This window comes from Barbatula barbatula (genome assembly GCF_947034865.1).
Source record: "Barbatula barbatula genome assembly, chromosome: 22".
In the NCBI taxonomy this organism is placed as follows: Eukaryota; Metazoa; Chordata; class Actinopteri; order Cypriniformes; family Nemacheilidae; genus Barbatula; species Barbatula barbatula.
In genome coordinates this window covers 4,391,005-4,404,414 of record NC_136785.1, presented here as the reverse complement: position 1 = coordinate 4,404,414, position 13,410 = coordinate 4,391,005, and the positions used below count along the sequence as shown (strand labels likewise).

Genomic DNA, 13,410 nt, shown 5'->3' with positions numbered 1-13,410 from the left:
TGTGAATACTTGACAGACAAATGAAAAAAACATGTACACTAACACTCACTCTTTTTCTCCAAAGGTAGCGGTACAGCTTTTGTAGAAACTAGTATCTTTGTATTATCACCTTTTGCATTAATTCTGCTTTATGACATATTGCTTATTGCTCCCTGAACTCCTTGTAAGTCGCTTTGGTTAAAAGCGTCTGCTAAATGACTAAATGTAATGTAAATGTAGATAAGAGATCTTGAAAACAGCGTCGGAAGAAAAAATTAATGATTGCTAAACTAAAAGTGAAAGGAAACTACAATTGTTGGTCTAAATACAAAAATGTTTTAAGAAAAGCATATCATAATATTTTCATATTAAAACATTTTAAGTATCGTTTAAGTTTAATGGGTCAAACAAATATAAACACTCCAAAATATACATGAAGTTGCTAAAATCCAGATCCTTTTAGCACAAGATTAAGTTAAGATGGCTAGCTCTGTCACTTTGTAAAATGCAGGTTTTATTTTATTCTATTTCCAGTTATTACAAAACACATTTGGCTTATGGAAAACACATTTGTGTCTTATACGGCAGTTTTTTGTTGTATCTGTAATATATTACTTGATAGTTCATCTTTTCAAATATGATATTGATTTGACTCGATGTTTTAGAAAGTTTGTCTTCCATTCAGACTAAGTCTTTGTTCTGTCACTCTGCAGAGAAATGTGCGATAACATGCTCAGTTCGACTCCCATGCCTTCCTTTAATAAGAAAAGTCTTTATGTCCACAAGAAAAACGTTTTTTTTTCAAGTTATAACTAATAATTGTACTAAATTTCCTTAATCGTCACTGGGATTTCAGTTTCATGGTCAGAAGCCTTCTTTAAAGTAGTTACCACTTATTTTCTGTTTAAAAATTGTGCGATATTAAACAGCATATGAATTAATGGAATAGTCATTTGTTCTTTGACCTTCTATTAAATACAATTTACATAGGATGTCCGCAGACTCCTCCTCCTTCCCCTCAACCCGACCAATGGCGTCAGCGGAGGCGAGCGCGTCTTTTGTCATCCTCTCAGTGAGGAGGCGTGGCTCTCGCGTCTCCTAAAGCGCGTTCTCGTGACAGCCGGAAGAGAGCGCGCATTCGAGCACACTGGCGGGTGTCAGAAAAGAGGCGGCGCGTGGTGTGATACGCATTTTTGAGTGTGAGTGTGAGTGTGTTGTATGTGTGGAGTGGAAGCGCAACACACGTTGTGATATTCGCACTTCTTAAGTAAGCTAGAAGCAACTTTATTTCCCCCTTCTTTCGCTTTCCTCGAGCGGAGGAGGACGTTTTGGAGTTTTCGTTTCTGGAGCAAGGAGGCATATCTTCGGTTGTGGGGGAATAATGTCGGCGGCGAAAGTGAGCCGAAAGGAGCAGAACTCTAATCACGACGGAGCGGACGAGACCTCGGGTAAAGTAATGGCGGCCTCCTGCGCACCGCCATTTTCAGTAACTTGTGCCTCATGCTTTTCATGCACGAATGTTCATTTAAACTAGTCGCTTAGCGTTCAATTGAACTCTTACGGCGAGCCTGAACGCGTAGACGTTGAATCCAGAAGGGCGCCGGTATTGAAGGAGAATTCGCGCACAATGATGTTGCGCTCACCGGAGGCCATGATGTTTCATTGTGCCACGCGCGTCGAACACAGAGCCCGCGCGACTTCATTTTGTAAACTCCGTTTGTTTTATTGCAAGTTGTTAAATCATGTGTGCAGACTGGCTTTTTTTATACGCCCGACTCGAATATTTTACTTGTGCGTTGTATGGAGTCCATGCTGGGTGCTAATAGGCTAGCTGGTTATTGTGTGTCCCCGCCATCACGCGCAATTCCCGCTTGTGTCACGAAACCACGCTGGAACGGCATTACAGATAAATGTATTATGGTTGCTTTTGGGATACTCGAACGGGTCGAGATTAAGTTCGGCTAATTGACGTTAACTGAACGTGAGTTGACGCGTAATTAATTCACAGAGAAGACTGGAAATGTGGCCCAGCGTGTGGCCTCCCGCTCCGTTTAAACCTCGCGGCCTTGCGCAGCAGAAGCTTAAACTGCACCGGATTGAGCCGATACACCGGTATTTTACCACGCGTTTTCCAAGCTTGTGTCAGATTTGTTTATCTTTACCCTGAAACGACGCACTTCGTTTTATTTTTACGTAGAACTAAATGTGCACGCTTGTTCTTTGTTTTTAATTGTATATAGCAGGCGTGTGTGAATTTGAAAATGCGTGTTTTTTTTTCAATAATATTGGGAATGGTGATATACCGCGCACGAGTCATATTCTTATATTGCGCGATTTACGTATACCGTCGAAGTCGAGTAATATCGAACGATATCATGGGTTTTAACATGCGTGTTTTATTGCATTTCAGAAAAAGAGCAACAGGAGGCAATTGAACACATCGATGAAGTACAGAATGAAATCGACAGGTGAATTAAAAGCTCTTCACAGTCGAATACTATTGTGGTGTTTCGTGCGTTTCTTTTTCTGATGCTCGTTTTTTGGTCTTTTCACAGATTGAATGAACAGGCGAGTGAGGAAATTTTAAAAGTAGAGCAGAAGTACAATAAGCTACGTCAGCCATTCTTCCAGAAGAGATCAGAACTCATAGCCAAAATCCCCAACTTCTGGGTCACAACATTTGTCAACCATCCACAAGGTAAGAGAGATAGGAAAACTTTGTATGAAACTTGCCCCTGAATCACGTTGTTCAATTAAACTTTGATGCCCTTTTTTCTAATTGTTGGCTTTATTAATAGTCTCAGCCTTGCTTGGTGAGGAAGATGAAGAAGCACTTCATTACCTGACCAGAGTGGAGGTCACAGAGTTTGAGGACATCAAATCAGGTTACAGAATAGATTTTGTAAGTATCTGTTATTTCCTGATCACAGTCTCAAAATAAACACATTTTTTGGAAAGGTGCGTTTAATTGACATTATGCTTTCCCCCCCAGTACTTCGATGAAAATCCTTACTTTGAAAACAAAGTCCTCTCAAAAGAGTTTCACTTAAATGAGAGCGGTGACCCGTCTTCAAAATCCACTGAAATCAAATGGAAGGCTGGAAAGGTTTGTATATTTTTTTTTATGAAAACCCTTCAGTAAAGTGTAGTTCTCTTTGACTTGGTTTTAATTGACTGTCTGTGTATGATGCAGGACCTGACAAAGCGTACTGGACCGACACAGACCAAGGCAGGGAAGAAAAGGCAACACGAAGAGCCGGAGAGCTTCTTCACCTGGTTCACCGATCACTCCGACGCAGGGGCTGATGAACTCGGAGAGGTCATTAAAGACGACATCTGGCCCAACCCCCTGCAGTACTACCTGGTATGAAGTATACTTAAACACATTGCCTGCAGTATTATGGATCATAATTGGCAGGCAGCATTTGACATGTCTGTCTTATCCTCAGGTTCCTGATATGGATGAAGAAGAGGGTGATGGTGAGGAAGATGACGATGAGGAAGAGGAGGGTTTGGAGGACATTGATGAAGAGGGAGATGACGGAGAGGAAGACGAAGATGATGATGACGGAGAAGATGGCGAGGTGAGAGACTTTAATGTTGTGTTGGATAGAACAACAGTATTGTGTGTAACTTATGATGTTTGTATTTTTAAATGCCTGAGTATTATTTCTTATGTTTGCATGTTATATGAGCTGTTAAGACTAAGACATTCTCTTTCTCTCCCTCAGGATGACGGGGAAGATGACTAAAGGCTAATAAGGACATATTCCAACACTTGCATACCTGTTCTTTCCTTTTTGAAGTCATCCTCCAAACCATGGGAGCAAAAAGCTTTGTTTTTATTTTTATTTTTTGTGCTCCATCTTCTGTTCTACTGAACCCTCTCCTGTCCTGACCATTTCTAAAACCCAGTTAATTCCCTGGACATACAGTACCTGCATCGGAAAAGTAGTGGAATCTCATTGCTGAAGCCTCTTGCGCCGTCTTTAATTACAAACATCTCCAAAGACAAATGCAACACATTAACAAACTGCACGTCATCCTCTGTAGACTAAACTGAAGTAAATAGCAGTTTAAATATTAAGTATGTCAATGATTTATTTTTCTTTGTGAATGGTTGTGAGTTGAAGTAATAAGCCATGGTGCAGTGATCTAATCATAGCATACATACCTAGCCACTTTTCTTAAGTATGTATTTTCTTTAATGCAGAGGTGGGCCCCAAAGAGTTGACACTGTTTTTCCTATGTGATTTATTGGACAAAAGGAAAGCACCAGCTGGCTCCTGTCGCCTCTTGTAAATGTTTTGGGGTCAATATCAGGGTATGGCAGTTATTGGTGTTGATGGTTCAATGGGGTCGGGTGGGGCGAGTGGGCATTTGACACATCAACATTTGGGTTTATGTTGATTGAATTTTCATTGTAATGTTTTACAGACACCCATGAGGTTTGAAACATTTTTAATAAAAACAAAACACAAAGTCCTCTTGTAATTTTCAGCTTGGCTTATTAAGTCAAGTCAGCTTTATTTATATAGCGTTTTTTTTACAATTTTCAGTATTACAAAGCAGCTGTACAAGAGAACATTGACTATAAGTAAAACAGAAAAGGTTATGGAAGTCAAAACACAGGTCAAATATCAGACACACAATAAATTCCTATATGCAGTGTTATTTAAATAAGACTATCAAATTCTAGCAGCCCCCCGGCCAGGCAAACGGTGGCGAGGAACCCAAAACTCCATTGGAGGAGAAAAAAACCTCAGAGGGAAACCAGGCCTAACCAGGGGATTCCAGTTCCCTTCTGGCAAAAGCTGCTGCCTCTGCACAAGCTCGACAGTGCTTGCACAACAAGGCAAAATATAAAAAGTTCGATTTAAAATTATCATTAATAATCTAATAGCGACTGAAGTTTTGTAGAGTCGCCACGTCCTTCGTCCAGCATTTGTCGGGTCTGGGAATGGATTGCGCCCTGCCCGCTCCGGTAACCTTGGACTGCGTCCTGCCCGCTCTAGTTACCTTGGAACAATGAGACAAGACTGGCTGAGAGTAGAGTACTGTTCTGCACTCTTTGATGCAACAAATGCATCAGTTGTTATTGGAAGTGTCCCTGGTTCCGGTTGATCTAACTAGTGCAGCCTAGATCTTTGAAATATATATATTATGATAGTGTAGTGTATGCAAGATTAAAAAGATGCGTCTTTAGTCTAGATTTAAACTGACAGAGTGTGTCTGCCTCCCGGACAGTACAGGGAAGACTGTTCCAAAGTTTAGGCCCTAGATAGGAAAAGGATCTGCCGCCTGCACTTGATTCTGAAATTCTAGGTATTACCAACTGACCTGACACCTGAGAGCGTAGTGCACGTTAGAAGTTCTCTCAAGTAGTGAGGAGCTAAACCATGCAAGGCTTTATAGGTAATAAGCAAGATTTTAAAGTTTATGCGATGCTTTATAGGTAACCAGTGCAAGGTTGACAGAACGGGGCTAATATGCTCATACTTTTTTGTACGCGTAAGAACTCGAGCTGCCGCATTTTGGACCAGTTGGAGTTTTTGTAATAGGCCTGCAGGGCAACCACCTAAAAGTGCATTACAGTAATCTAGTCTTGATGTCATAAAGGCATGTGTATTAAAGGATTATTTAAATATGAGTTAATGAAGCGTGTGGAATCTTCCATTTTCATCATTGGAGATATACGTATGGATACACTGGAGTTTGTTTTCCGTGAAAAAGTGTTTTGAACAGCAAAATAAATGTATTTACACGTCAAGAAGTTCACCTCTAGGTTTTCAATTGTCATTTTACTTCTCTTGAGAAAAGAGTTTATTCATTCAGGTGATTTGATATGACTTACAAACGCTAAATTTCAACATCTTAAGAAGAACAAAAAATACACGAAGCTACGTTTACAGATAGTGATGATGTGATGATAAATTCATTTGTCTCCGTTAAAGACTCGCAAATTCGTCTCGAAATAAAAACCGCAAATGGATTTTATGCGAAATGGTAATTAGACTGACCAATCGAAAGTTAACGTTCATGACGTAGCGCATCACTGATTGGCTCACAGTATCCATAGCAGCACGGTTACGGAAGTCACATCCGGGGGAATCATGGAGGATTTTGCTGCTGTGTCCGAAAACAATAAAATATGCAAAATTAGCGATTATAATTAGTTATTTTTTTCATTATAAACCCGTATTTATATTCCGACCATAAACACGTCTTCATTACAGTGAGTTATTTAATCGGTTTTAGTAGATTGCTTCAAAATGATGTTTACAGATGAAACGCTTGATTTAGTTGGAGCTGAATCGACTTGGAGAAAATCGCACCAAGAAACACAAGAATCGGTGAGTTAAACCACATTTGCTTACCTTTGCAACGTTACGTCATGTATCTTTATTTTGAGGGGCTGTTTTTCCCACATACGCGTGGTATCGTGAATATTTCTGCGCCCAGAGAAGCTGTCAAACGATTCCACTTCACACAACAGAGGCTGAAACACAATCCAAAGATGTTTTAGACAACGGCACCCAAACCGACACACAGGACCAGATCGGCCAAACACTTTCCTTAGATCGAGATCCGTCACACTTTCCCGGTTTGCTGGACTTCTTGCTTGGTGTTGAAGACGTGATGATCCGCGAGCTTGTGAAGAACTCTAAGAGTCATGCATTTGATGGGTTTGAAGTCAATTGGGAAGATCGAAATAAGACGGTGCGTGGATTTCATGCAGAGTAGAAGTGGTTCATATATTAAAAGATGGTTTAATCTCATATGATCATCTTCCTTGCTGCAGGTATCATGTATGTTCCGTCTTCAGCATCCGAAAGCTCACGAAAGACATCTGCAGGTCACCAGTGTCTCCTGGAACTGCACTGGCTCAGTTGTAGCCTGTGGATTTGGCCGGTAAGAGTTTGTTCTCCATACAGACGCTCACAGTCAGATGTATTAATCATTAACTTATTTTATTTTATGATATCAGTTTGGACGATGGTGACTGGAGCAATGAAAAATCATATGTGTCCACATGGAACCTGGACCGTGACACTGTGAACCCAAAGCGGCCGGATGTGGATATAGATGTACCTACACCTGTCACGTGTTTGTGTTTTCATCCTCTGCTACCATCTGTAGTTGCTGGTATGAACACACTTTTAAAATATATTTATAGTAAATAAAGATAAAGTACAGATAGTTTACAAAAATGTAATTCTTTGATTATTCATCCTCGTGTCATGTTGAATTGTAACCCACTGCATGCACTTTTAGGTATGAATCACCTCATTTTCAATACCTTGAATGTTTTTTTTCACATTAGAGAATTTACAACCTCATTTGTGTTGTATTAGGTGGCCTGTACAGTGGCGAGGTGGTGGTCTGGGACACCAGTCGTACACAGGACCCTATTTTGGCTCAGACTGGGATGTCTGCAGACACCCACCGTGAACCAGTTTATCAGGTAATCCCATTAAAACCCATCATGACCTGAGGCATGCCTCTATGGGAAAACATTATGTAATCCATACGCTTTTGGCATGTGTCTGCATGTAGGTAAACTGGGTCCCAGGTGCTCGCAGAGGAGAATACATGGTGCTGAGCGCAGGATCGGGAGGGAGAGTTTTATTATGGACTGTGGACGGAGCTAAAGCCAAACTTATCTTAAATTCTGGATATGCACTTATACAACAGCAGTTACCCCAGAGTGGAGCAGTAAGCAAGGTTGGTGCCACAATTTGAGTAACGTAACAGAAGTTATACCTTTATAAAACGGTTATGATCTCTCCCTAAAGACCAGAGGCAGCTCCACCATAGGAGTAACCTCTCTTGCCCTTTCCCCGTGGGACTTGGACACATTTTTGGTGGGCTCGGAAGGAGGCTTGGTGCTCAAATGCTCCTTTAGCAGCGAGATGGTGGCAACGGTGCCACCTGATGGTGAGAGTGTGACACTGCGGGCACCAGTGCAGTTCTCTTTCTCACCACGAGGGGGACCCATACACTCAGTTCACTTTTCACCCTTTCATAGGTAAAATGTTTTTTCTGTTCGTTGTTAAATTGGAAATAATTTTTTGGTTCCATAAACATTTTCTGTCTTCCGAATCTCCAGGAATCTGTTCATCAGTGTTGGAACCGATGGTTTGGCTCATCTCCATAGTGTGCTTCAGCCCCGCCCCCTCATGTCTCTGCGGGTATCAGATTCATATGCGTTTGGGGTCAGGTGGTCACCGACACGCCCTCTAGTTTTTGCTGCTGTCACAGGACAAGGTGACATGTTGATGTTGCATATTACAACTAACAAACTAGTAACACTTATATTTGATTTATAACATTTTTAACTTTTCTTACAGGTTTGGTACAAATTTTCGATTTGGGTCGAAGGTCCTCAAGGCCTGCTGCCACAATTGACCAAAAAACAGGAGGTCAAGCGTCTTACTGCCTGGAGTTCAACCCCAAACATACAAACCTGTTGGCAGTGGGCAATGCAGATGGCAGCATCAACATCTGGCAGCTTAGTGCAGAGTTAACAGAACAAGGTGCCAAAGAGACGTCAATGCTGGACCAGCTGGCCAATGAAGTGGCTGACTGAGATTTTTGGTTTCATTTCCTTAAAATACACACAATTTGTGTTTCATGTATTAAATTGCAAATAATACTGTTTATACTTGAAATAAATACTCTCTGAGAATTATCTCCAGTTATAACCAGTAGCGTTTATTGAAGCACACTGCAGTCTCGTGGGTGATGTTACAGCACATCCTCTATAGGTTTCTTAAAGCAAAGCACCTAACAGCTTAAAACAACCACGATAAAAGACAGACAGATCCACTACTACAACTATTGTCAGTGAAGCAAGAGGAAGTGTCAGATAAATAGGCAAGGTTAAGATTGATAACAAGATACAGATATTGCTATACTGGGTGCTATAGAGAATTACTTATTCAGATTCATGCAGTTTAGTCGTGTGGTCATGTGAGAGGGAAAACGCATCCCGATTGGTCACTGGCAAGCAAGGGGGTGGGGAATCAATTGACGAATAATGAGCGGGTGAATTCCACGAAGTCGAATGCCGACGGGATTTCGCGGCCCTTGCTGTCAAGGTAGGGCTTCATGTGGGAAATGCAGTAGTCTGCTTGTTCCCTGGTCAAGTTCTGTAAACAAACAAGAAACCACTGAGGATTCTTCAAACGCACACAATTGTTTCATTCATTAATTACTAAGGGCACTCAGTGGACATGCAGTATGGGTGTTATGTACCTGGTATAGCTCTTCCTTGGTGACGAAAGGTTTGTTCTCGGCACTGAGAGCACGGAATGCGCTCTCAATCTCCTCGCTTGACTTCACGTTCTCTGTTTCTCGGCTGATCATGAAGGCCATGTACTCCTGCAAGGACACATTTCCATCCCTAAACAGAAACGTTTGATGTTAGCTCATCAAATGTACTATTTAGAACCTCCAGGATACAATATTGTGTTTTCCTCACCTGTTGGGATCTACAATGTCCAGAATAGACTCAAACTCTGGGTCTGGTTCTCCTTCTTCAACCATAGGCAGGTCGTAGCCCAGAGATCGCAGGCAGGATTTGAACTCCTGGTGGTTTAGACGTCCAGATTTTTCTTTGTCGAAGTGCCTGGGAACAGACATTTTATAATATGTATCAAAACCACGGTTTAGCGATATTATTTTTTGGTTTGTCTTCATATGAAAGATCACTTACTTGAACATCATGCTGAACTCCTTCAGGGCCTCTTCTGTTACTCCTGTAGTGTTTCTACAGATGAAAAGCAAGAAGCAGAAAATCTCATTATAATATTACAATTCATAATTACTAATAACTAATAATCACAATTATTAACGATTAAAATATTATAATGCATAAATAATGATGTTGTAATGATCTAAAAATATCTTTTTCATAAAGATAATAAACAACTTTTATCATTATTTTAAACACTATTAATCATATTATTGTAAATGGTCTATAATAATTAAATATTTTTTGAGATGTGCCACCTGGCTTGGATCTGTTGTTCCAGGTTGTGTTGCATTCTCATGCCCAGCTGGTCAAGTTGGTCCCACTGTTGGGCCAGACCGACTGTGCTGTGTTCTGTGTATTTGTTGTCCAGGATCAGCGCCTCCTCCATAGCTGCTCCCAGGTCCTCGATCTTCTTTAGCTGGCTGCGCATAGCACGGATCTCCTGGTGCTTGCGCTACAAAGAAACCCAGAAGAACAAGATTTGAGATAGAGCAAGTCGACATGTAAGATTTGTGGCTCATTCATTGGTCTCGCATTTACCTTAGTAGCCTCTAACTGGGACTCTAAAGTGCCGGATTCTTCAACCATGCAGGACCTGCCCACACACAGAGCATTGTAACCAGAGGAAGGTATCCAAGAACACATGGCACATCCATCCAAAAACATCTCATTCACACCTCATATGAGTCTACATCAGAGCCAAGTGATTCTGTGATTATTACAGTTCAATGCAAAACTAGCTCTTCATTTCAGATAAAACAATGACATACTGAATAATTAATATTAAGTTCATATTTAACTATAACTTGTGATTTTGGTTCTATAGCTTTTTTCTCAAACCTCCTGAAATTCCCTATAAATAGGTCACAGCAGGACTTACCAATTGTTTTGTAGTAGATAAGGAGTAACAACTACAAGGGATCCCAGAATGCAACTACAATAACCAAGTCATGCTAACAAAGCCAACTTATATCCATGGTGATGGGCCACTGCCAACAGGGTTAGAAACTGCTATATCCTTACCTCTGCTTGTTTTTATACATTATTGTGTGCAGAGTTTTAAAGCAATAGTTCGCCCAAAAAAAGAAAAACTGTCATTTACTCAATTTATACTGGTTGTTGAATGGTTGAATAAGGTTGAATGACTGACCTTCCTCTGTCGAACACCAGACTGAGTTTTCAATTCACTTTCATTGTATGGAAAAAAAAGAGCAGCGACTGTATTTTACAAAATGTCTCACTGTGTTCCACAGAAGTAAATCAGTCATACCTTCATGTAACACTGCCAGTAAATGGTTGAGTTCTCCATTGGGAAACTATCCCTTTATAAAACAAGCAAAATGTGCAAAACCGAAAGTTCCATGGAGTTAATAATAAAAGTGCCGTTATTACACCAGCTGCATTTACAATTAGAAGTGACACAAAAATGTCAATGCACTGGTGACCAAATTCAGATCAGGATAAAGAAAATTGCAGTTTCCACCCTGAATATGGTGCATGAACATTTTCTCCAAAATGAAGAAAAGAACTGAAATAACTGAAACGTGGATGGAAAAAACGTTAAAAGAATGAGATGACGTGTTCACACTCCTTAACATTGGTGCCAAAGCCAGGCTTGTTGGATTAAGAAGCTGGAAGGGTTCATCTCAAAAAATGCCTCACGGCACATTGCAGTGAGTGTTAGTGAAGAGAACACACACAGAGAGCCTTAATGGTGGGGGTCAGACTCGAGTGCATGATAAAAAAACCCAAAGGGTGTGAGGGTGGGGAGTAAGAGGCCAATCAGAAGAAGGAAAAATCGGAAAAGACCTTCCAGAAAGATCATCATCGACTTCATACTGATACACACGGATTACCCTCCGATAGGCTATGCTATTCAGAGACACGAGGGAGGTGGGGAATGAAGAGGAAATGGAAAAAGAGTGTGAAAAAACAGAAAAGAATACATTTGGAAATATTGACAAAAACATACAATAAAATAGGCAAAATAACAGCCTGGTTTAAGTAATTTTTGATGACCCAAAGAATGACAATGAATCAGGAAATGATCACATGACACCCTTGATGAAAACTGTCCTAACCTGAAACTCCCAAATTCATTCTATAATAAAATCAATATTTCTATCATAAAGTTTCAATTTCATAATGTATTTCACTTTAACGCCACATCACACACACATTAACAAACACACATTGTAGTAAAATAGAAAAATGTGATATTAACCCATCCAGCAGATATGTCCTGATTAGAGAAATGATCCCAGTCATCGAGGCAGCAGTGAGAGGGTCGACAAGGGACGGGGATGAGAAAAAGAGAGAAATAAACAGTTAAGTCATTGAGCGGTGACATTGACGCCACTGCTTGACATTCACATGTGGGCACATGTGCACAGAAGTGGACCAGCACAAAGCCCCCCTGAGGCATATCAAGCCCTAACTAAGTGATTTACATGAATTCCATCAACCAAACAGACAACAGAACACAACACAGAAAAGCATGCAGTGATTCCAAGACTAAAGGCACAGCGAAAATGGACAATTAAGAAAGTAACATGGGGATCAGGAAAATACAAATGTGTGTGATGCTATAAAATCAAACGTGTACCGTGCAGTGTGTTCAGTGTGCGTGTACAAATCCCTTGAAATATAATGTGATGAAAAGAGCAGCTCAGCAAACTGTGTGGTGTGTGTACCTGGTTTCCTGTAGCCACTGGTGGAAGGCATTGGCATGCTGGGCAAACTCCTGTCTGAGTTTATCGTTTTCCTCTTGCCGCCTCTGTTCCTTCTGCAGCTCCAGCTCGCGCTCCTGGAAAGCAAAGTATCGGAGAACGATGATGCGAGAGTATGAAAGATATGACAGTCTTTTTTGGACAGTCAAGTTATTGCGAGGATGCATCAAGAAAAGTGTAATGTTGATTCTGAAGAGTGGTCAACAGTATTTCATGTATTTCGATAAAATACAAATAAAGTGTCAGGGTTCCTCTTTACTTTAATGATCTTCTGAAGGTTCCTCCAGGTCTCCTCTAGCGCCCCCATGGTGAACCAGGTATACGGGTTGGATGACACCTGATAACTCTTGATCTGTCGATCAAGCTCTGCCAATTGGTTAAAGTCGGCCTCTGCTGAGCTCAGAGATGAGCGGAATGCATCGTGAGCCTCTCGCAGGGCCCTGATCTCCTCCAGAGAGTTGCACCTAACAGGGTCGGTCAGATCCTCTTCAGCATTCTCAAACCAGCTGTTGAAGGCCGAAGCCTTCTTGGCAAAGGTGAGAAACAGATCCTCGACCTGAAAAGAGTAACAAAACATCAACATAACAGCAAGACAATCTTGTTTTTGAGGAACTTCTTTTCAGGCCGCAAACATTTTTCTTACCTTTCTGAAGTGCTCCTGGGCCTCCAGGAGCTTCTTCTTGCGGGCAGCTGAGTTAGACAGCAGTTGGTTCCAGCGCTTCATGAGGGTGGCATGACGAGCCTCGATGGCTTTAGACTGCACGTGTTTGGCGGCGAGCAGCTGGTCTTTGAGGGCTGTGATGTTGGTGATGCCCTCCTGCTGGAAGGCCTGAAGACCAGCGTCAAAGGTTTCCTATGGCAGGTGGAAGAGAGGATCAGGGCCTTAATTCAGCTAAGGAGACTACATGCATTCACAAACTGAGATATTGTTTAGTTATGTATTGT

General features: G+C 41.2%; 3 protein-coding genes across 9 annotated transcripts in view; 2 read left to right on the top strand and 1 right to left on the bottom strand.

Annotated features, from left to right (window-relative positions):
• The first annotated feature begins 1,063 nt into the window (after nt 1-1,063).
• On the top strand, nt 1,064-4,526 carry setb (SET nuclear proto-oncogene b). Its single transcript, XM_079486859.1, has 8 exons — nt 1,064-1,427; nt 2,390-2,447; nt 2,535-2,677; nt 2,778-2,881; nt 2,972-3,085; nt 3,173-3,343; nt 3,429-3,563; nt 3,711-4,526. Exons 1-8 carry the CDS (start codon nt 1,361-1,363, stop codon nt 3,729-3,731), a joined length of 813 nt encoding a protein of 270 aa, XP_079342985.1. The 5' UTR covers nt 1,064-1,360; the 3' UTR covers nt 3,732-4,526.
• A 1,536-nt stretch (nt 4,527-6,062) lies between these two features.
• dync2i2 (dynein 2 intermediate chain 2) lies at nt 6,063-8,682 on the top strand. Its single transcript, XM_079486858.1, has 9 exons — nt 6,063-6,332; nt 6,442-6,699; nt 6,782-6,891; nt 6,968-7,125; nt 7,335-7,444; nt 7,537-7,704; nt 7,776-8,008; nt 8,090-8,247; nt 8,331-8,682. Exons 1-9 carry the CDS (start codon nt 6,252-6,254, stop codon nt 8,567-8,569), a joined length of 1,515 nt encoding a protein of 504 aa, XP_079342984.1. The 5' UTR covers nt 6,063-6,251; the 3' UTR covers nt 8,570-8,682.
• Nucleotides 8,675-13,410, bottom strand: part of sptan1 (spectrin alpha, non-erythrocytic 1) — a 27,236-nt gene continuing 22,500 nt past the window's right edge. For all 7 annotated transcript variants that reach the window (XM_079486851.1, XM_079486854.1, XM_079486856.1 and 4 more), the window contains 10 exons: nt 13,109-13,318; nt 12,725-13,021; nt 12,430-12,542; nt 11,961-11,978; nt 10,277-10,331; nt 9,994-10,190; nt 9,698-9,751; nt 9,464-9,610; nt 9,238-9,385; nt 8,675-9,131 (listed from right to left, as the gene is read on the bottom strand). In XM_079486851.1, the coding sequence (XP_079342977.1) occupies nt 9,006-9,131; nt 9,238-9,385; nt 9,464-9,610; nt 9,698-9,751; nt 9,994-10,190; nt 10,277-10,331; nt 11,961-11,978; nt 12,430-12,542; nt 12,725-13,021; nt 13,109-13,318 (1,365 nt within the window). In that variant the 3' untranslated portion in view covers nt 8,675-9,005. The remainder of the gene's footprint in view (nt 9,132-9,237; nt 9,386-9,463; nt 9,611-9,697; nt 9,752-9,993; nt 10,191-10,276; nt 10,332-11,960; nt 11,979-12,429; nt 12,543-12,724; nt 13,022-13,108; nt 13,319-13,410) is intronic.

What these genes read in the sequence shown, in the direction of transcription:
- setb (XM_079486859.1), top strand. Translation starts at nt 1,361, where the DNA reads ATGTCGGCGGCGAAAGTGAGCCGAAAGGAGCAGAACTCTAATCACGAC. An exon ending in TCAAATGGAAGGCTGGAAAG is followed by an intron (nt 3,086 to 3,172) that starts GTTTGTATATTT and finishes TGTATGATGCAG; the next exon opens with GACCTGACAAAGCGTACTGG. An exon ending in ATGACGGAGAAGATGGCGAG is followed by an intron (nt 3,564 to 3,710) that starts GTGAGAGACTTT and finishes TCTCTCCCTCAG; the next exon opens with GATGACGGGGAAGATGACTA.
- dync2i2 (XM_079486858.1), top strand. Translation starts at nt 6,252, where the DNA reads ATGATGTTTACAGATGAAACGCTTGATTTAGTTGGAGCTGAATCGACT. An exon ending in CACTTTTCACCCTTTCATAG is followed by an intron (nt 8,009 to 8,089) that starts GTAAAATGTTTT and finishes CCGAATCTCCAG; the next exon opens with GAATCTGTTCATCAGTGTTG. An exon ending in TGCTGCTGTCACAGGACAAG is followed by an intron (nt 8,248 to 8,330) that starts GTGACATGTTGA and finishes CTTTTCTTACAG; the next exon opens with GTTTGGTACAAATTTTCGAT.